The sequence below is a fragment of the Salvelinus sp. IW2-2015 genome, linkage group LG10 (assembly GCF_002910315.2).
Source record: "Salvelinus sp. IW2-2015 linkage group LG10, ASM291031v2, whole genome shotgun sequence".
NCBI lineage: Eukaryota > Metazoa > Chordata > Actinopteri > Salmoniformes > Salmonidae > Salvelinus > Salvelinus sp. IW2-2015.
In genome coordinates this window covers 1612009-1634859 of record NC_036850.1, presented here as the reverse complement: position 1 = coordinate 1634859, position 22851 = coordinate 1612009, and the positions used below count along the sequence as shown (strand labels likewise).

The window sequence follows — 22851 nt, the reverse complement described above, 5'->3', positions numbered from 1 at the left end:
GCAAGATCCAGGTATGGAATCGCTGCCAAAGGTGATTCTAACATGTGTTGACTCAGGGGGCTCAATACTTARGTAATKAAGATATATTGTTTTACTTTCATATATTTTTTACACATTTTATATGTTTTCGTCCACTTTGACATGAGAGTATTTTGTGTAGATTGTTGACAAAATAATGACAATTTAAATCAATTTGAATCCCAATTTATAACAACAAAATGTGGAAAAAGTCAAGGGGTGTGAATACTTTCTGAAGGCACTGTATAATGCAGTGTACTGTAATGGCACGTACAAGCACATCAGCCCATTTGCCTGTGTTTCTGAGATACACATAATGCAGCCAACTTACCTCTTCTTCTCCTCATCCATCTGTCTGCGGATGTTTTCTTCCACAGGGTCTACCTCCTCTACCTCTGCTGGGCTAACAGTGACACCTATGTATATATGTGGGGAAATGAAATAAATGATGTTCTTCTCTCAGTCTCCTCACACACAGACACACACACACACACAGACACACAGACACACACACACACACACACACACACACACACACACACACACACACACACACACACACACACACACACACACACACACACACACACGCTCTAAGACATGTTTCAAAACATGTCCAGAATAGAATCACAAGAATGTAAAGTGTGTGTGCTTGCTCATGTCCGTAATATCCTTAGAAGTCAACATCCTGTATTCTAATTCCGTCCCCGAATAATGGAAGCCTGTCTGTTCCGAAGTGTTCTCTGATGCTTCGGAACTCAAATAACAAGACAAACCTTTGGCGTCTGAACCCGAGGGAAATGTTTGTAAACTTGGAACCGGCTTTCTGTCGTCAGACCTCTCGTCAGTCGACGGGGATGAAACGTACAGTCAAAGTTCTGCCACCCAGTCGTGTTTCCAGTCCTCTGGAATTCAGATCGCAGGTCTCTACTAAATACGTTTTAAATGGGGGCTAACAATTGTGGTCATGTACGCCCATTGAGTATGCTGATTTCGGTTCAATTGGTCCAGGCATTGTTTCAGTCACATTCAACTAAATCATTGGTCCAAGAGAATTATAATTAAGTTCTGCTGGATGAAAACTTCCCACAATGTCTGTTTTTCCTCTWTTCCCTTAGCACACGTCTGCTAAAAGACATCTTGGATTCACAAGTGAATAGATGGGGCTGGTGTGTAGGTTTTGAATCAAGGATATTTCATTGGCAAACTTACTTCCATTAAGGTTGAATCACCATTATGGGCAGTGTGACCAAACTATCCTCCTATCGTTTGGCTCTGGGCTAACTAATTAACTGCGGATGAGGAGAAATGCACATTCTGACCATTAGGAAGACAATGTACCGTGAGCGGCTTTCTGCATCCTATGCAACTCCAACTGCTTCTTCAGTTTATCTGAGAGAAAAAGAAAGAGGAGATAGGAAGGGAGTAGAAAGAGAGGAGGGGGATAAAGAAACAGCGAGATGAAGAGAGACAAGATAGAGAGCGAGAAAGGAGATATGTGAAAATGTTATTTTAAAAGGTCAAGGTTATTTACAATTCATCATTCCGTCATTACAAACACTTGTTATCCAGCTGGCATTCATCCCCGGCAAGTGTATGATGTAAACTAACCAACTCATCTATCTGTAGTGGGCCTTTATTCATCAACCAAGAGAACCTAAGTCTGTACGATGTTTGAGTTGGAAAAAACCCAAGCCGTTTAAAAAGAAGTCTCGTTCTTTCAACATAACATTGGTGACAACGTCTTGTATGAGTCGTTGGCTGTGTCTGAAATCTGTGTTACTAAATTTACATTTCACTGTGTAAGTACTAATCATACTTCATACTATTTAGAATCCACTGTTCAGTAAAAATGTATGCATTAAGCACCAAATATCAACATACTAGGCTCACCTARACTGAGAACGCATCATCTAACGCGCAAATGTGTCGTTTCCCACCATTTGTTCATTTGGCTACAGCCCGTCCTCTAATCTAATTACCAGTTGATTATCAGCTGTTGTCAAACACACGTGGTCTGAAAATATGCTTTTCTTCCTCAACAGTGTGCAGCGAATTCTAAACGAAAAGCCGAAATGAGTATGACATCCTGGCATTTAAAGCATACAACATTTTCAAAATGTCACATACTATACAATGTTATATTTTTGCATAGTCTGAGGCTCTGCATGCTAATTAATCAATTGGGTAGGTATGCTGTCTCTAAAGAGGAATGGGCTTAATTATTCACACTTATTGCATGCTCTGGTCATTTAGATGGGTGCTGCAAGCTATTCCGTGTTAGTGGGCAAATAGTCATGACTGTGGGCATGATTGATACAATATATATTTATATATTTTTTTTTTTACAATTTAACAATCATCAGCAAAACATGACAATCAGKTCATGGCAAGTTATTCCCCCCACTCCCCTTTCCCTCCACATACACAAAACAACAGACTACACGGGAGCACATCATACAAAACCCTTCTCTCCCTAGAATTTATCTTATACAGTCTCTCTGGTGAAAAGTAGACACTATGTAAAATATTGATTTGCATCYACTTGTGCCTTGTGTGAAATGAAAGACGCTGAGCATCTAAAAAGAGATTTCTCCATTGCTTAGCCTAAAAAAATGAGACCAAGGTCAACATACCACTTTATGCAAGCCTTCAGAGCTTCATCATTCCCCATCAGAGCTTGAAGAACAGAGTACATGTAAGAAATTAAACCTTATACCCATTTTCTCTCCAGCTAAAGTTTATCAGTGGTAGATTTTGAATCAAATAKAATGTTATTTGTCACATYCGCSGAARACCGTGAAATGCTTACTTACAAGCCCTTAACCAACAAKMCAGTTCAAGAAATAGAGTTAAGAATGTAAAGTAAAAAAATAGAATCAAAAAACTAACGTGAAAATTACAGAGCAATAACGAGGCTACAGGGGGAGTCAATGTGCGGGGTTACAGGTTAGTCGAGGTCATTTGTAAAGTGACTATGCATAGATTATAAACAGCCAGTGGCAGCAGTGTAAAAACAGAGGGGGAGGGGGGGTCAATGTAAATAATCTGGGTGGCTATTTGATTAATTGTTCCGTAATCTTATGGCTTAGGGGTAGAAGCTGTTATGGAGCCTTTTGGTCCTAGACTTGGCACTCAGGTACAGCTTGCCGTGCGGTAGCAGAGAAAACAGTCTATGGACTTGGATGACTGGAAATTTGGACAATTTTTGGACCTTCCTCTGACACCGCCTAGTATATAGGTCCTGGATGACAGGAAGCTTGGCTCCAGTGATGTACTGGGCCGTACGGASTACCCTCTGTAGCGTGTTATGGTCAGATGCCGAGCAGTTGCCATACCTGGCGGTGATGCAACTGGTCAGGATAGTCTCGATGGTGCAGCTGTATATCTTTTTGAGGATCTGSGGATCTGAGGGGGAAAAAGTGTTGTTGTGCACTCTTCACAACTGTCTTGGTGTGTTTGGACCATGATAGTTTGTTGGTGATATGGACACCAAGGAACTTGAAACTTTCGTCCCGCTCCACTTCAGCCCCGTCAATGTTAATGGGGGCCTGTTCGGCCTTCCTTTTCCTATACTCCAAGACCAGCTCGTTTGTCTTGCTCACATTGAGGGAAAGATTGTTGTCCTGGCACCACACTGCCAGGTCACTGACCTCGTCCCTATAGGCTTTCTCATTGTTTTACATTTACATTTAAGTCATTTAGCAGACGCTCTTATCCAGAGCGACTTACAAATTGGTGCATTCACCTTATGACATCCAGTGGAACGGCCACTTTACAATAGTTGCCGGTGACGAGGCCTACCACTCTTGTGTTGTCAGCAAACTTAATGATGTTGTTGGTGTCGTGCTTGGCCACGCAGTCGTGGGTGAACAGGGAGTAGAGGAGGGGATTAACCACATACGCCTGGGGGTTCCCAGTGTTAAGGATCAGCGTGCCAGATGTGCTGTTGCCTAACCTTACCACCTGGGGGCGCTCCGTTAGGAAGTCCAGGATCCAGGTGCAGAGGGAGGTGTTTAGTCCTAGGGTCCTTAGCTTAGCGATGAGCTTTGAGGGCATTATGGTGTTGAAAGCTGAGCAGTAGTCAATGAACAGCATTCTCACATAGGTGTTCCTTTAGTCCAGGTGGGAAAGGGCAGTGTGGAGTGCGAATGAGATTGCATCATCTGCGGATCTGTTGGGGCGGTATGCAAATTGGAGTGGATCTAGGGTTTCCGGCATGATGGTGTTGATTTGAGCCTTTCAAAGCACTTCATGGCAACCGACGTGAGTGCCAAAGGGCGGTAATAATTTAGGCAGGTTACCTTCGCTTCTTGGGCACAGGGACTATGGTGGTCTGTTTGAAACATGATGGTATTACAGACTCGGTCAGGAAGAGGTTGAATATGTCAGTGAAGACACTTGGTTCGCGCATGTTTTGAGTACGCGTCCTGATAATCCGTCTGGCCCTGCGGCTTTGTGAATGTTGACCTGTTTAACAGTCTTGCTCACATCGGCTACGGAGAACGCAGATTACACAGTCGTCCGAAACAGCTAGTGCTCTCATGCATGCTTCAGTGTTGCTTGCCTCGAAGTGAGCATAAAAGGCATTTAGCTTGTCTGGTAGGCTCACGTCACTGGGCAGCTTGCGGCTGGGTTTTCCCTTTGTAGTCCGTAATATTTGTCAAGCCCTGCCACATCTGACGTGAATCAGAGCTGGTGTAGTAGGATTCAATCTTAGTCCTGTATTGATGCTTTGCCTGTTTGATGGTTTGTCTGAGGGCATAGCAGGATTTCTTATAAGCGTTTGGATTAGTGTCCAACTCCTTGAAAGAGGAAGCTCTAGCCTTTAGCTCGGTGCAGCTGTTGCCTGTAACCCATGGATTCTGGTTGGGAAATGAACGTACGGTCAATGTGGGGATGACGTCGTCGATGGAAATATTGATGAAGCCAGTGACTGAGGTGGTATACTCCTCAATGCCATTGGATGAATCCCGGAACATATTCCAGTCTGTGCTAGCAAAACAGTCCTGTAGCGTAGCATCCGCATAATCTGATCACTTACATATTGAGCGAGTCACTGGTACTTCATGCTTTAGTTTTTTCTTGTAAGCAGGAATCAGGAGGATAGAATTATGGTCAGATTTGTCAAATGTAGGGCGAGGGAGATCTTTGTATGCATCTCTTTGTGAAGTAAATGAGGTCTAGAGTTTTTTTTTCACTCTGGTTGCACATGTGACATGCTGGTAGAAATGAGGTAAAACGGATTTAAGTTTGCCTGCATTAAAGTCCCTGGCCACTAGGAGAACCGCTTCTGAATGAGCATTTTCTTGRTTGTTTCTGGCCTTATACAGCTCGTTGAGTGCGGTCTTAGTGCCAGCATCGGTTTAATATAGATGAGATGATACTCTCGGTAGATAGTAATCTACAGCTTATCATGAGGTATTCTACCTCAGGCGAGCAATACATTGAGACTTCTTTAATATTAGACATAGCGCACCAGCTGGTATTGACAAATAGACACACACCACCGCCACTTGTCTTACCAGAAGTAGCTGCTCTGTCCTGCCGATGCACGGAGAAGCCAGCTCTATATTATTTGTGTTGTCGTTCAGTCATTTCTCGATGAGACATAKGATTTTACAGTTTGTCGGCTAATTCATACAAGGCACCGCGCCCTCCTCCCCCTTTTCCAACATATTTTCTTCACACTGATGATGGCGATTTGGGCCTTGTCTTGACAAAGCAGTATATCCTTCACATCGGACTCATTAAAGAAAAATGAGTCTTCGTCCAGTTCGAGGTGAGTAATCGCTGTTCTGATGTCCAGAAGCTCTTTTCGGTAATAGGAGACGGTGGCAGCAACGTTATGAACCAGGAAAATGTAATACCATCTCTCAGGGTTTTGGGTAAGATGGGTTATCATAGAAAGGTGTTTGTTCATATTGTTAGGTTCTTATTTTTAGAGTAAATAACTCAACGGACACTAGAAAAGCTTAACCAAGTTTAATTCTTCCCAAAGCGGTCGACACAGCTGTATTCAGACAAACGACTTTTCACACGAGCACTGATATTTAACCCTTTCCCCTAGGCGGAGTCTCCTCCACAACTGAACAGCCAATGCATCTCTGTTTTGCAAGACAGAACCTTCGTGATATCTGTTCTTCCTCACTTCATCTGACCTGACCTCTACCCCAAAGTGCTCACTCCTCGCCAACCAGACTGTGTCCCCTCTACTCCCAGAGGATCCCTCCCATAGAATCCCTGATGGCTAACAATAACATATCCTGACATAATGTAAACATTATACATTACCCTCTCTCCCTCAGTGACATTGTTAGGTTCTGAGATCTCCACCCGTAGCTCTCACTGTCAGATACTATCCTTCTSAGTATAYCAATGTTCCAAGTTTAACCCAGAATCTAACAATATACTGTATAGATCTATGCCCTGCTGTTTTATTTAGTGTTATTTATATTTAGTGTTTTTACTTAATGCAGCTGGTGGCCACACCAGATACTGACTGTTACTTTTGATTCCCCCCCCCCTCTTTGTTCAGGACCACATTATTCCATTTCTGTTAGTCACATGTCTGTGGAACTTGTTCAGTTTATGTCTCAGTTGTTGAATCTTGTTATGTTCATACAAATATTTACACATGTTAAGTTTACTGAACATAAACGCAGTTGACAGGGAGAGGACGTTTCTTTTTTTGCTTAGAACCAGACTAGAACCAGACTTCAAGATTCAATGTCAAGAAATGGAACAATGTTCCATCATTGTTCCATTTCTTGACATTGAATCTTGAAGTCTGGTTCTAGTCTCTGCAAGTACAAAGCACAAGCTCTCAAACACCATATGTGGCATTAACAACAGATTGCTGGACATCTACGAACACGCTGTAACACATCACCGCAACGAGCCATCACATTGAAGAGAAATGGGACATGATTTCCCATGTACTGACAACTGAGAACATGGAGAAGAGCAACTGCCCCTGAAAACCAACAARAGAACACGTGTTGCATCGATATGAGTCAGAAACATTTATTATAGTGTCAGAATTGACTACAAAGTGTAAATAGGATAATGTTGGTCATAAAATCAGTATCGTCTAAAACWGAGTTTGGAACCTCACTGCGTCACAACAAGTAAATTAAAGTTTGGATTACAATTATGTCAATAAACTATGGCCCCTTTGCCCAGCTCCACGTGCATATTGCTCCTCCACCCACTTTGCTTCCCTTACCTATGTGAAGCTAGCCACAATTCTCATAGCTTTTAGCCGTACCCTTATTCTACTCCTCCTCTGTTCCTCTGGTGATGTAGAGGTGATTCCAGGCCCTGTAGTGCCTAGCTCCACTCCTATTCCCCAGGTGCTCTCTTTTGATGCCTTCTGTAACCGTAATAGCCTTGGTTTCATGCATGTTAACATTAGAAGCATCCTCCCTAAGTTTGTTTTATTCYCTGCTTTAGTACACTCTCCCAACCCGGATGTCCTAGCTGTGTCTGAATCCTGGCTTAGGAAGACCACCAAAACCTTTGAAATCTCCATCCCTAACTGTCACGAATCCCGCTTCCTGAGTCTGTTTTTGCCTGTGTTCTGTCCTGGAGTGTTTTTCCGGTGTCCTGGAACGCACCCTGTCTGGTTGCCGGGCGACGTAGCTAGTTGGGAGATCTCTGATTACCCGCACCTGTATCCCATCAGCTATCTGCACACCTGGTCCTGATCATCACCCCTCCACTTCATAAGCTCTGACCTGACATCCATTCCCTGGCCGGACGTTAGCCATGAACATCATTCACCCGGAACACTCACCCCATCCCTGCCTGGTCGTCGGTGGCTTCTGTTACTCCCTTGGATCTGCCTATTCACTCCCATCAACTCACCTACGCTGCCTGCTCCGCCACCTGGATCTTTCTACCTCTACGTTTACACTTGTAAATAAATACTCACCTTCGTCCTACTCTCCTTGTCCTGGTCTGCTTCTGGGTTCTATTTTAGAAAACCGTGACACCTAACTACAACATTTTCAGACAAGATAGAACGGCCAAAGGGGCGGTGTTGCAATCTACTGCAGAGATAGCCTGCAGAGTTCTGTCCTACTATCCAGGTCTGTACCCAAACAATTTGAACGCACCTCTCTAAAAACAAGTCTCTCACCGTTGCCGCCTGCTATAGACCACCCTCTGCCCCAGCTGTGCTCTGGACACAATATGTGAACTGATTGCCCCCCATCTATCTTCAGAGCTCGTGCTGCTAGGTGACCTAAACTGGGACATGCTTAACACCCCAGCCATCCTACAATCTAAGCTTGATGCCCTCAATCTCACACAAATGATCAATGAACCTACCAGGTACCACCAAAGCCGTAAACATGGGCACCCTCATAGATATCATCCTAACCAACTTGCCCTCTAAATACACCTCGCTGTTTTCAACCAAGATCTCAGCGATCACTGCCTCATTGCCTGCATCCGTAATGGGTCAGCGGTAAACGACCTCCACTCACTTCAGCGAGCAGGCCTTTCTAATCGACCTGGCCCGGGTATCCTGGAAGGATATTGACCTCATCCCGTCACTAGAGGATGCATGTTTTTTTTATTTTTTAAATGCCTTCCTCACCATCTTAAATAAGCATGCCCCATTCAAGAAATTTAGAACCAGGAACAGATATAGCACTTGGCTCTCTCCAGACCGGACTGCCCTTAACCAACACAAAAACATCCCATGGCTTTCTGCATTAGCATCGAACAGCCCCGTGATATGCAACTTTTCAGGGAAGTTATAAACCAATATACACGGCAGTTAGAAAAGCCAAGCTAGTTTTTCAAGCAGAAATTTGCTTCCTGCAACACAAACTCAAAAAGTTCTGGAACACTGTAAAGTCCATGGAGAATAAGAACACCTCCTCCCAGCTGACCACTGCACTGAGGATTGGAAAACTCTGTCACCACCGATAAATCCACTATAATTGAGAATTTCAATAAGCATTTTTCTACGGCTGGCCATGCTTTCCACCTGCTACCCTACCCCGGTCAACAGCACTGCACCCCCCACAGCAACTCGCCCTAGCCTTCCCCATTTCTCCTCTCTCTCCAAAATCCAGTCAGCTGATGTTGTGAAAGAGCTGCAAAATCTGGACCCTACAAATCAGCTGGGTAGACAATCTGGACCCTTTCTTTCTAAAATGATCTGCCGAAATGTTGCAACCCCTATTACTAGCCTGTTCAACCTCTCTTTCGTGTCGTCTGAGATTCCCAAATAATGGAAAGCAGCTGCAGTCATCCCCCTCTTCAAAGGGGGGGACACTCTTGACCCAAACTGCTACAGAACTATATCTATCCTACCCTGCCTTTCTAAGGTCTTCGAAGCCAAGTCAACAAACAGATTACGCTATGCAATCTGGTTTCAGAGCTGGTCATGGGTGCACCTCAGCCACGCTCAAGGTCCCTAAACGATATCTTAACCGCCATCGATAAGAAACAATACTGTGCAACCCTATTCATTTCCCTGGCCAAGGCTTTCGACTCTGTCGATCACCACATCCTCATCGGCACACTCGATAGCCTTGGTTTCTCAAATAATTGCCTCGCCTGGTTCACCACACTACTTCTCTGATGGAGTTCAGTGTGTCAAATCGGAGGGCCTGTGGTCTGGGCCTCTGGCAGTCTCTATGGGGGTGCCACAGGGTTCAATTCTTGGGCCGATCTCTCTTCTCTGTATACATCAATGATGGTGCTTTTGCTGCAGGTGAGTCTCTGATCCACCTCTACGCAGGCGACACATCTTAGCTCGCTGGTCACCATAGCAGCACCCACCTGTAGCACGCGCTCCAGCAGGTATATCTCTCTGGTCACCCCCAAAGCCAATTCCTCCTTGGCCGCCTCTCCTTCCAGTTCTCTGCTGCCAATGACTGGAACGAACTACAAAAATCTCTGAAACTGGAAACACTTATCTCCCTCACTAGCTTTAAGCACCAGCTGTCAGAGCAGCTCACAGATTACTGCACCTGTACATAGCCCATCTATAATTTTGCCCAAACAACTACCTCTTCCCCTACTATATTTATTTATTTTTGCTCCTTTGCACCCCTTTAGTTCTATTTCTACTTTGCACACTTCCACTGTAAATCTACCATTCCAGTGTTTTACTTGCTATATTGTATTTACTTCGCCACCATGGCCTTTTGCCTTTACCTCCCTAATCTCACCTCATTTGCTCACATTGTATATAGACTATTTTTTCTACTGTATTATTGACTGTATGTTTGTTTTACTCCATGGGTAACTCTGTGTTGTTGTATGTGTCGAACTGCTTTGCTTTATCTTGGCCAAGTGCAATTGTAAATGAGAACTTGTTCTCAACTTGTCTACCTGGTTAAATAAAGGTGAAATAAATAAAAATATTATAATAAATAAACAATAAGGATTAGCCACAATAGTGGAAATATGCGGTCCCTTCAAAATAAAAGTCAGTCTACATCTGTAAATAGAAATAGTTTCCAAAAGAGATTATGTTATTTCTCAAACTATGTTTATAATTGAGGGATSATGACAATCGTTGACCCTGTTTTTCTGTTKGACAGAGTGCACAGTTGGGTGCCAGACTGATCCCCTGATCATGAACGGATGTCGGGACCTACCAGACAGAGCAAAGGTGGGTATAATAACATGTCCAGGAATGTGATTGCAAAGGTTTAGCAACCTCCAAAAACAATTTCATTCACTGTTCACTTGCTATTTTCACAGCTTGTCAGGCAAGACCTCAGAATAGAAGTGTGTCATGCGACACAAATACTTGTGTTGTCAACACTCCTCCGTTGTTGCCAGTCTCCCTGACACCTATGAAAAGGACACGCGATCATGAGGCCTCTGATAGTAACTGAGTTGCTGGCCTGATGGCATAGAAAGTTTCATCAATAACGACATGTAATGTAAGTTATATGAAAAGTTGTATTAGAAAATACCCGGCATGATAAACTAGCAGGCTAATTCCCCAACCAAGCAGATACAACTAGTAGAGTAATTGTGGTTGTGAAGTTCATTAGCAAAAAGCTTTGTCKTTTATTTAGAACAAAATGCAATTGTGACTCTTTTCAGGAAACTAGGTGTWTACCGCACGTCACTTCGTCACAGGAGAGGCACGTGAACGTAAACCTTTTTTTTTATCAAAATGCGTTTTTGGGGGCAGAAATGCCTTCTGGAAAATGTGAACTTTCATGTGCCTTATTAACAAACTTGTATGCCATCTGTAAATATGAATTTAGCTTCGGGAAAAGTCAGGAACCTTCCCGCTAGCCATGATTGGCTGGACATGCGGAAAGATGCGTTCGAGATTGGTCTGCTATGTAGCATACTTCTATCTAGAATATGAGCTGCTCAGCATGTTTGATCATGTTTGACTGCAAATATGTGACCAAACGGCTCAAATCAGTCTTTGTTGCAAAATTTGAAATTGCGTTTTTTTTTTTTTACATTGGATAAAAGTAGAGGTTCATGGCTACAAAATGGTATATCATAAACTACAGTTGAGGAACAATGGGAAAGTAATTTTGTTTTGAAAGTTGATCGACTTGTAAACTCACTTTTGAGAAAACAGCCTTTGAATGTTTTGGTACTACTATTGGAGAGCCCTTCTTTGTCTCCACCCATTCAGCATTGTTCACACCCTCTTAAGCCTTAGCCCCACCCATCTCTTTAAGGGTTGATCTGAATGTACTAACAACAGCAGTCAAGCACCCAAGCTAACTTGCTAGCTACTTCCAGACATCTAAGTGAGAGAGAGAACAGCTCACTGAACATTATTCGCCCTAGCAGAGCTGGTTACTGTTTTGTTTTCCAGAGCGTTGGTGGCTGCAACTGTGCTGTCAGAATTCAGAGCGTTTCGCATTCGGAGRGCACAGCGGACGCTCTAGCTGATCAGTTTACTGACATTTACTGTCACCGTSCATATTCAACGGGTGTTGAGCYTTCGTAAATTCATCAGTTATTCTGCGCWCTCTGGCACACAGACGAGAGAGCTCTGAAATCGAAGTAGATGGCAAGACAGAATTTGCGAACCCACCCGAAATGGCTACTTGCATAGTGGAGTCTTTRGTTAAGACATGTAGCTAGCTAGCTAGTTAGGTGAAGCATAATGAACCATAATCACAACTCATGACATTACTACCCTGCATGAATATGCAGGTAGCTAACCAACTAAGCAAAAAGCTCCGAGATACAAATAATAAGGTCATACACATAAGGTTAGCTAGCGAGCCAGCCAGCTAACATTAGCCTTATGATGTTACTACCCTGCATGAATCTGCAGGTAGCTAACCAAACAGGTTCAATGTTAGCTAGCTAACATTAAGCTTTAACTAGCCAAGTAAATGTCTCTTTCTGTCAAAATTATAAACATGTAATATCTGATAATGTAGCTAGCCAGACTATCTTACCCGTATACATCATTCATGGTTGGACATGTCTCCTGTCGGATGCCATGGTTGCCCTTAGTTTGATTTCAAAACTCAGTCCTCCAGAAAGTGGAGAGCAACACTCATGCATTTTTAATACACAATACATAAAAAAAGCAGTGTTATTCAGGATTATCTAGACATACTGACCATCTCAAATAGACAGAAGCACATGAAGTTCCTGGACACTATTTCCGTGCTTTTAGGGCCCATAATGCAATTCTTCAGAAAATGTTTATTAACTTTATTAACTTTAACTTGATTATTTACATAATTCTTAGCTAAGTGGATTAGTTGTGCTATATGGCAGACCAATCCAAACTCATCTCTCGGCACGTCCAGCCCACTCATTATCTCAGCCAATCATGGCTAGCGGGAAGGTCGGTGTCTTTTTATGTGGCTAAACCAACTAGGCTCGTAATTTAACAATTGTATTCATATTTACAGATGGCATAGAAGTTTGTTACTAAGGCACATGAAACTTCACGTTCGAGAAGGCATTTCTGCCATAAAACGGCTCTCCTGTGAAGTTGTGACCCGCGACATACTCCTAGTTTCCTGAAATGGGTCACATATGCATTGGGAGTTGAAAAGAGAACACAGAAGGATGTTGCATAAAACACCTGTTTCTGAATACACAGATACGTACTGTGTGTTGTGGMTTGCCAGTTGAACTCATTCTATACCAACTCCGCTACTGAACAATAATAATAATAATACATGGGACTTATATAGCTCTTTTCAAGGACCCAAAGTCGCTTAACAATTGTAGAAAAATATATAAAAAGGAGTCAAAACAAAATAATAAAATAGACTAAACAAAAACATAATGGGTGGAATTGGGCTCAAGGAAGGGAAATAGTGTGCTGTATCAGTGTATGGGYAGGGTAGGGTTGGAGTTTGGATACGAACCCGGTTTAGGGTAAGGGGTGAGATTGGAGTTAGGATATGAACCCAGTTTAGGGTAAGGGGTAAGGTAAGGGTTTGGGTTACGTGGTGCTCAGTATGGTGGAGAGAGGAGTGTACAGTCGTGGCCAAAAGTTTAGAGAATGACACAAATGTTAATTTCCACAAAGTTTGCTGCTTCAGTGTCTTWAGATATTTTTGTCAGATGTTACTATGGAATGCTGCGGAATAATTACAAGCATTTRATAAGTGTCAAAGGCTTTTATTGTCAATTACATGAAGTTGATGCAAAGAGTCAATATTTGCAGTGTTGACCCTTCTTTTTCAAGACCTCTGCAATCCGCCCTGGCATGCTGTCAATTAACTTCTGGGCCACATCCTGACTGATGGCAGCCCATTCTTGCATAATCAATGCTTGGAGTTTGTCATAATTTGTGAGGTTTTTGTCCACGCGCCTCTTGAGGATTGACCACAAGTTCTCAATGGGATTAAGGTCTGGGGAGTTTCCTGGCCATGGACCCAAAATATCGATGTTTTGTTCCCCGAGCCATGCCAAAGTGTTCCATCATGCTGGAAAAGGCATTGTTCGTCACCAKACTGTTCCWGGATGGTTGGGAGAAGTTGCTCTCAGAGGATGTGTTGGTAGCATTCTTTATTCATGTGTGTGTTCTTAGGCATGCCCCAAACAATCGGAAAGGGGATTCATCAGAGAAAATGACTTCACCTCAGTCCTCAGCAGTCCAATCCCAGTACCTTTTGCAGAATATCAGTCTGTCCCTGATGTTTTTTCTGGAGAGAAGTGGCTTCTTTGCTGCCCTTCTTGAKACCAGGCCATCCTCCAAAAGTCTTAACCTCACTGTGCGTGCAGATGCACTCACACCTGCCTGCTGCCATTTCTGAGAAAGCTCTGTACTGGTGGTGCCCCGATCCCGCAGCTGAATCAACTTTAGGAGACGGTCCTGGCGTTTGCTGGACTTTCTTGCACGCCCTGAAGCCTTCTTCACAACAATTGAACCGCTCTCCTTGAAGTTCTTGATGATCCGATATATGGTTGATTTAGGTGCAATCTCACTGCCAGCAATATCCTTGCCTGTGAAGCCCATTTTGTGCAAAGCAATGATGACGGCACGTGTTTCCTTGCAGGTAACCATGGTTGACAGAGGAAGAACAATGATTCCAAGCACCACCCTCCTTTTGAAGCTTCCAGTCTGTTATTCGAACTCAATCAGCATGACAGAGTGATCTCCAGCCTTGTCCTCGTCAACACTCACACCTGTGTTAACGAGAGAATCACTGACATGTCAGGTGGTCCTTTTGTGGCAGGGCTGAAATGCAGTGGAATTGTTTTTGGGGATTCAGGTCATTTGCATGGCAAAGAGGGACTTTGCAATTAATTGCAATTCATCTGATCACTCTTCATAACATTCTGGAGTATATGCAAATTGCCATCATACAAACTGAGGCAGCAGACTTTGTGAAAATTWATATTTGTGTCAGTCTCAAAACTTTTGGCCACGACTGTATTTGTAGTGTATTGCTTTGCATGGGGATGTAGCAAACGTAAGCACTTTTTACACACCTTTGTTTACGTTTTAATCATTTAGCACGTTTTAGTCATCTTACCTAGAGCGACAGGTGCAATTCGTGTTAAGTGCCTTGCTCAAAGAGCACAACAGATTTTTCACCTAGTCAGCTCTGTGATTCGAAACAGCAACCTTTCGGGTTACTGACCCAACTCTCTTAACTGATAGAGTACCTGCCGCCSCTGTACAGTATGTATATGTGTATGATGAACATCAACGCAAACATTATGCAAAATTAGTTCATGTACTCGATAATAGTCATCTCGAGTAGCGTTAAGCGCTTGTTTACTCACTTTTTCTACACCTCGACATCCCTATTTGACAGCTACTATGGGAAATATAGCCAGAGGGACGAGAAGTTATGTCATTCTCCACAGAGAAAGAGAGAAAGAAGAGGAGCCCGCGTTTCCAAATTCACACTGAGCTTATAGCGGTGTATGACATGAATTTGATATGGCTTTAGATAAGACTCATGCAGAGGTTGTTGGAAAAGGGCAGTGACAGAAAGAAGGAGAGAGAGGAAGAATGGAAATAATGGTCTTTTGCTCTGCTGAGAGGACTTTGGCTTGAGGTTTTCACCGAAGTCCCGGAGGCCTCATACAGGTGCGTGAGTTGCCTCCCTGTCTCCATGATATAATGCTCTCCACCATCCAATAGCCATTGCACGGGGCCAAGACGAGAAACACAAATAAAACACTGCTGCAGTGCTTAAAATGAGGATTCCTACTGAAGCGCATACCTTTCATGACTCGTGATTAAGGTAATGGTCGTGTTCCCCTGCTCAGATGTTGCATGCATCAATCGTTGCATGCCATGTTATCGACTGTGCCACCGGGCACCAGATTGCTATAACAAATGATGTGGTTAGTTGATACGCAAATTACCTATCAGCCGTTATAAGATCTGGCATGCGTTCGTCTGAGGAACACGACCAATAATTCCTTCAAAGGTAATACAAAATCCATAGGGGTTAAAAGACAGCCCATCTTAGCTGTAGAGTCTAGAGAGTAGGAGTCACAACACATACCATTAATCAATAAATTATTTAACATGTATCACTGAGAATAACATGATGAYTAGGGAGGTCTTACTATGTTGGATACATTAACATGCCGACATAATATAACATATGCCATTTAGCAGACGCTGTCATCCAAAGCGACTACAGTCATCCGGGCATACATTTTTGTTGAGAAAAAGTAACCATTTACTTTGCAAATAGCGTACATTTAAAATKATTTATAATGGAATTTGGGATATGTCAGAGAGGTTTGTGACTAAATTGCCTACCGATAGCTATATAATATACAGTACAGCGGATATGTTTTAAGATATAAAGCAGAGTAGCACAGTGCTCTTGAAACACATGGTGCTTACTGCCTCAACAACTCCTACACAGCTGAGGCTGAGTCATCCTTCAAGATCCATTATACAGGCTATGTATCAAAGGAGTAAGTAGACCATACGACCACAGGTTATGAAGATGGTGTTGACAACAATGGTGTTGACAACGACGTGAAGCGCTACAAAATGCAAACAGGCAAATAGCCTACTGCAAGTTCAATTGCTTAGGATTCTGTGTGGCGGGGAGCATCTGAGAATCAATCAGGGATTCTCAGAGGTCAATAAGAGTAAAGTGGTCAAGTACTTATCTAATAGCCTGCAACACTACACCAAGATAGAAAAAGGAAGCCCAGCAGGCAAAACTATTTGCAATGAATTCGTTACAACCAGATTCCAAACAGTTGTACTGTAATCTGTTTGTAATTACATAATTTCTGGTCATTATGATATTATTTCAACCAGCTTTGCCCACTGGGAAAGAGACAGCAGTTTTGAGAAAAATAAATAAACAAATGATGACAATCTTCATGTTTCTGCCGACTAACTATTTTGAGGAACTATGTTTTTTGTTCTGTGTATAAGTGGCTGTAAGAATATCCTCTTTACTTGACACGGTGGAAAAAGCTCAAATCAATCATTTACACAGATTGACTGACATTTTTAGCTGTGTATAATTCTGTGTTATACACAGTGTGTGTACTCTTCAGTGTTCCATTAACAGGCAGACTGTTTTGCCTTCCCTGGATCTTCACAATGACGAGATTTTATATTTCTGTATAAACCAGACAASGTCAAAGATCACAGACACATACACAGACACACACTCTTGACAGATGAGCAACACTCTTTCAGGATCACATGCTTTGTGAAGTTGGAAAAAGAGTGATCCAACTCCAAGAGTCAGTGTGCCTGCTGAGTGTGCCACTTAGTTGCCTAAAAAGGCACACTTCATCCCCCTCCGCCACTTCCCTCCCCAGCCAGATTTGGGGCTGTACATGGGGGCCCGTTCCAAACCCTTGCATGGTCCCCTTGCCATGTCGGGAGACGCGCAGTCATAAAGGACAGCTTACCAGCTGAAAGCCTCAACAAATATTTGCCAATTCCTGTGGCCTGGAGGTTAAATGTGAACAGCCGCACGAAAGACCACAGTGAGCTCCTGGCCCCAACACCATGCACACATAGGCCTACAGAGCTTTGAATATTCATCACAGATGCATAAGTCAATGGGGGCATTTGCGTCAGTGCTTACATTTACATCTCCAAGATTTTCCAAGAGAAGCCTGGGAAGTTATTTCTATTTCAAGACAATACATAACAATGTTCATAACATGACAGTAAGTCACGTTAACATCAAACATACTGTAGATCATTTCATGAAATCCGCTGAGAGGATCATTTATCCATATAAAAAGATTGTAAAATGTTGAGGAAAGACTACAGCAGTGGGGTCCACAACTGACATGATGAGTACCCGTATGGTCTGGCTCTAGAGCCACACTGATGTTGCATTCCTCTCCTGACATATCTTGTGATCTGTCCCCKAAAACCCTAGAGCCACTACCCCCTTGGCGCAAGAAGTGGGAGAGGATGGGGGCAGATAGGATTTGTCCTACTGTAAAGTAGGACAGCACCACATAAATCCCTACACATCTGGCGAAGAGATCGGGGGACTCCGCTCGTTTTTTTCCGACTGGCCCGCACCTTTTCTTCTTCAGAAGAAGACATACATCACCCACCCCTCTTGAAAAATAGAGCTTTGTCCCCGTGCTTTTGGAGCCGGGGGCTTGGAACATGTGCGTCTCTGGGAGGATTTGATTCCAGAAAAAAAACATTGTGGTGGCCAAGAACAACACCGGTAACCGGGGAATCTTGAGGCACCCCTGTCTCAGCTAGCTACATCTCTTTCTCACTCTTTTCTCCCCGTAACTGACCCTCATGCCACGTAGACTCATGAGGCAAACCTTACCAAGGCCTCTTTCTACATTATGCTAAGTTTATTCGTTGTTCTGCATCCACAATGAGGCACAGGTAGTCTAAAATGTCCCGGCTCCTCATCCTCAACGGCAACGAAAACACACAGAGCTAAATATATTATGGCACACATTTCCGTTAGGGAGAAGCAAGTCACTACATTCCACTAATAACACTGCCCTTCACGTAGGAAAAATGCAATTCCACGCCCTCAATATTATAATAACATGTGAGAGTATCTAACTCTGTTCCCCTTGTTTGGTCTTTTTTGTCTTGAGTAATTCTTATAATATATGTTAACACAATTGCAATAAAATGTGGGTCAAGGGACAGGAGTCCTTTTGAATTCAATGCCTTAGTTGATGAAATACCAATACAAAGGCCAATATTCAATTCAGTGTGTTTGATTTGCACAGCAGAGCGTTCTGGGTAGAATTGATTTAGAAACGTGCAGTGGCTTGGCGAAACCTGTTCAGTTCTGACCATAAACCTGCCTGAAAAGTCATCCAGACTGAACCAGATTATCCAACTACCTGAATGATTTTTGCAACACAGCTAGCCAAGAAACTTAGCTTCTACTGTCTATGTTTCAAACTTTAAAATTCCATAATGGCGTCATTGGACGAGATCACAATAYTTTTTTGGTGATTAACGCCTCTGGTGTACAGCTGTGTCAACACCTCAGAAAAACCTCTGTAAAACGCTGATGATACCCCCAAATTCCAGGGTGCTAAGTGTACACTGGCARTTCAGAGTGGGTGACGGGCGCATGCCACCAAACCCAAGCAGGTGACTTTCAGCACAGCCAAAGAGCGGGTTTGCGGTGAACTGCCTTCTGATCAGGGCACGCACGGACACAGAGAGAGAAACAAAAAAAATATTCCATAGTACTCATACACACACAAACGCTACAAAGATCAAACTGTATAGGAGTGTACTGGAGATATGGCAAACTTGCTATATGAGCTATTGTCATATTCAAGGATCTAGTTCCACACTGCATGCATTAGTCTACACCAGGCCAATAAAGAAATACAAATAATAATTTAATTGTTTTRGTTGTTTTTTTAGGAACTCAGTRGGGGTCTCAACTTACTGTTGAGAGTTAGAATAATAGAATACACAATGTGCAATTTAGACATGTGGTTGTACATTAGCAGTCACTCAATTAGCCCATGTCAGTTACATTTTTAGATTGGTAAGTTAGTCTAGCGGCCAGCTATCTAAACTTGTAATWAGGGGTATGGATGTGGGTACGCAGACCCATGAACCACTGTGGCCCCTCATGATGAGTTCCTTTTTTTTGTGGCCCTCACCCCCCATCAAAGTTGCCCACATAATTTGAGAAGCAGTATACTTTAGTTCCTTTAAAAATAAATATTGTGATATTTTAGCATGTGGCCAATTCGATATACAGTGCATTCGAAAAGTATTCAGACCCCTTCACTTTTTCCACATTTTGTTACTTTACTGCCTTATTATAAAATTGATTCAATTGGTTTTTTTRCTTCATCACTCTACACACAATACCCCATAATGACAAAGCAACAACAGGTTTTTAGAAATGTTTGCAAATTTGTAAAAAAATAAATAGCTGAAATATCAAATTGATATCAAATCTGTGAAGAGCACACTTCTCCAGGTTGCCAATTGCCATCGAAGGTGTGCATTTTGCCCACTGAAATCGGTTACCACGCCGAACTGCAGTCAGGTCAAGACCCTGGTGAGGACGACGAGCACACAGATGAGCTTCCCTGAGATGTTTTCTGACAGTTTGGGCAGAAATTCTTCAGTTGAGCAAACCCAAAGTTAATCGGGTTGCTGGTCTCAGATGATTCCGCAGGTGAAGAAGCTTGATGTGGAGGCTCTGGGCTGGCATGGTTACCTGTGGTCTGTGGTTGTGAGGCCGGTTGGACATACTTCCAAATTCTCTAAAATGACATTGGAGGCAGCTTATGTTAGAAAAATTAAAATGTAATTTTCTGGTAACAGCTCTGGTGGACATTCCTGCAGTTGGCATGCCAATTGRACACTCCCTCAAAACATCTATGGCATTGTGAGACATCTATGGCATTGTGTTGTGTGACAAAATTGCACATTTTATACTGGCCTTTTATTGTCACCAGCACAAGGTGCAACTGTGTAATGATCATGCTGTTTAATCAGCTTCTTGGTATTTATTATCTTGGCAAAGGAGAAATGCTCACTAACATGGATGTAAACTAATTTGTGCTTAAAATTTGAGAGAAATATGTTTTTTTGTGATTTGTCTAAAACATGTTGCGTTTATATTTTTTCTCAGTATAAAACAAGTTATAACCATCTAGAGTACTTCAATTATCTCTATGATTGACACACATCAAAATCACTTTACTTATCTTATTCTGCCAAAATAAAGATAATTAAAGTGCTCATTAAAACATCTAACAATATATTTAATTAGATGCATAAGTAATTCTATCAACAAGTTTCAGATTTATACAATCAACATTTTACTGAAAGCAATAGGGATTATATTTCTCTAAATGATATGTAAAGTTTTTGAAAGTCTGGTAAATAAAAATCATGTTTTTACTATTTTGTTAATTTGGTATGAAAATAGACTTTCAAAAATGTACCCGTAATAGAAGGTTAATCAAAGGTATCGCTATTCTGCATGGTTCTCCCTTTATTGCAACTTTTCAATGTGTTTCAGTTTCAGTTGTGTTTCAGTTGTGAAGACATTTTGTGCGGTGGTAAGGAATTCAGCTGATAAACAACAATGCCATTTTTTCACAGCCTTTATTGTTCATACCTAGGGTGCCAATAATTCAGGAGGGTACTGTTCAAAGAGGTGTGGCTGAAAATTTGGGAGAAATAGGAAARACATTTGCATTTTTTCCCAACCCCCAATTTACACCACTTCTGTAGAACGACCCATATATTAATGCTCATATTCTGTTAACTCATACCCAAATCATTTGCTTGACTCATCCTATATTCGTATTTGTGGCCAAAGCATTAATTTGAGAAAAAACTATTCCAAAACCCCACCTCAAACTTGAAACAGACTTTTTCAAATATGTGTGATGCGACATTGGCTCATTGGTTGAGCCAATCAGCTGTTAACTTGTCATTAATATTTTTTATGAAAGATATACGCCCACATCATTCCTGTTGTTGGGGTGCACCCACAACATTCAAACACAGAAAAGCTGCTTTTTACTACTTAATTACCATTTCTTGGAAGAAAAACTATTTAAATATTGTAATTCATTATTGGTCAAATTTCATATGAATCTGGAAACACTCGACAGTTACTTTCAGACATAATGTGTGTAAACTCAATTTAACAGTTAGATCACATCTATGCTCTAACTAAACTAAACCATGTTAAAGGGCGACTGCAGTTCCTGATTTGGCCTCGTTTTGAAGATTGCTCCTTCAGAAATGCTAGTAGCCATGACTGAAGGCAAACGAGACCTGACTTGGGGGTGTGGTTTGATGTGGGTGTGTCATGTTTGCATATTGATGGTGCCGATAGAGATGGCAGCTTCGCTTCAAGTCCTTAGGAAACCGTGCAGTATTTAGTTTTTTTAGGTATTATTTCTTACATTGTTAGCCCAGAAAGTGTCATTACATAAAGCCGGGAAGAACTATTGGATATCAGAGAGATGTCAACTTACCAGCACAACCAGCACTACGACCAGGAATACGACTTTCCCAAAGTGGATCCTTTGTCTGCACCTCCAAGACGCCTACCCAAAACAACGCCGTCGGAGGAGAGGGTGCCGGAGCGGTCTTCTAGTGAGGCTTCGGATGCACGCACACCACCCACCACTTCTGAGTATATTACTTGCTAATGTCCAGTCCCTAGTTAACAAAGTCGATGAAATTAGGGCAAGAGTAGCTTTCCAAAGAGATATCCGGAATTGTAACATACTCTCTTTCACYGAGACCAGGCTAGCTGGGGACATGCTGTCGGAGTCCGTACAGCCAATGGGATTTTCAGTGCATCGCGCCGACAGGAACAAACATCTCTCTGGTAAGAAGAAGGGCGGGGGTAAATGTRTCATGATTTAACGACTCATGGTGTAATTGTAACACCATACAATAACTCAAGTCCTTTTGTTCACCTGGCCTAGACTTCCTCACAATCAAATGCAGACCATATTATCTCTCAAGAGAACTCTCCCATTGCTTTAGGACTTGGTCAGGTGGTTTAAGCATGTCCTAGGTTAGGCCACCTAGCAGGCCAAATTCAGACTTAGTGTAAGGGGCCAGGAGAGAGTTTAGGGCAGGTAGGGTACAGGCCGGTGCTGATGGAGGACGATAGCACCCAGCAACTGTCAACAAAMAGCTATTTGAAATGCTTAAAACCACCAAATCAAATTGGTTGGGGACAGACTTGGTGGAGCCAACCGAGCACTAAAGGTGATCCTTTGGTCAGATCTGAAATAAAGTCATCCAAATAAAACAAATATTTTATAAAAAATTAAGTCGTGATAAATTATCGTTTGATAGTTGATAAGCAGTAATGGGCAGTCACTACATCATGGGACTCTATAATTTTCATTACTAGTGTACAGCATTCAACCCACATATATGCGAAA

At 42.4% G+C, this 22851-nt stretch overlaps 1 protein-coding gene across 1 annotated transcript in view; it reads right to left on the bottom strand.

Annotated features, from left to right (window-relative positions):
- kif6 (kinesin family member 6) overlaps positions 1–22851 on the bottom strand; it is a 177414-nt gene that overhangs the window by 24269 nt on the left and 130294 nt on the right. The window contains exons 16-17 of the mRNA XM_023995100.2: positions 1360–1410; positions 350–434 (exon numbers count right to left, since the gene is read on the bottom strand). Coding sequence (XP_023850868.1) covers positions 350–434; positions 1360–1410 — 136 coding nt within the window. The remainder of the gene's footprint in view (positions 1–349; positions 435–1359; positions 1411–22851) is intronic.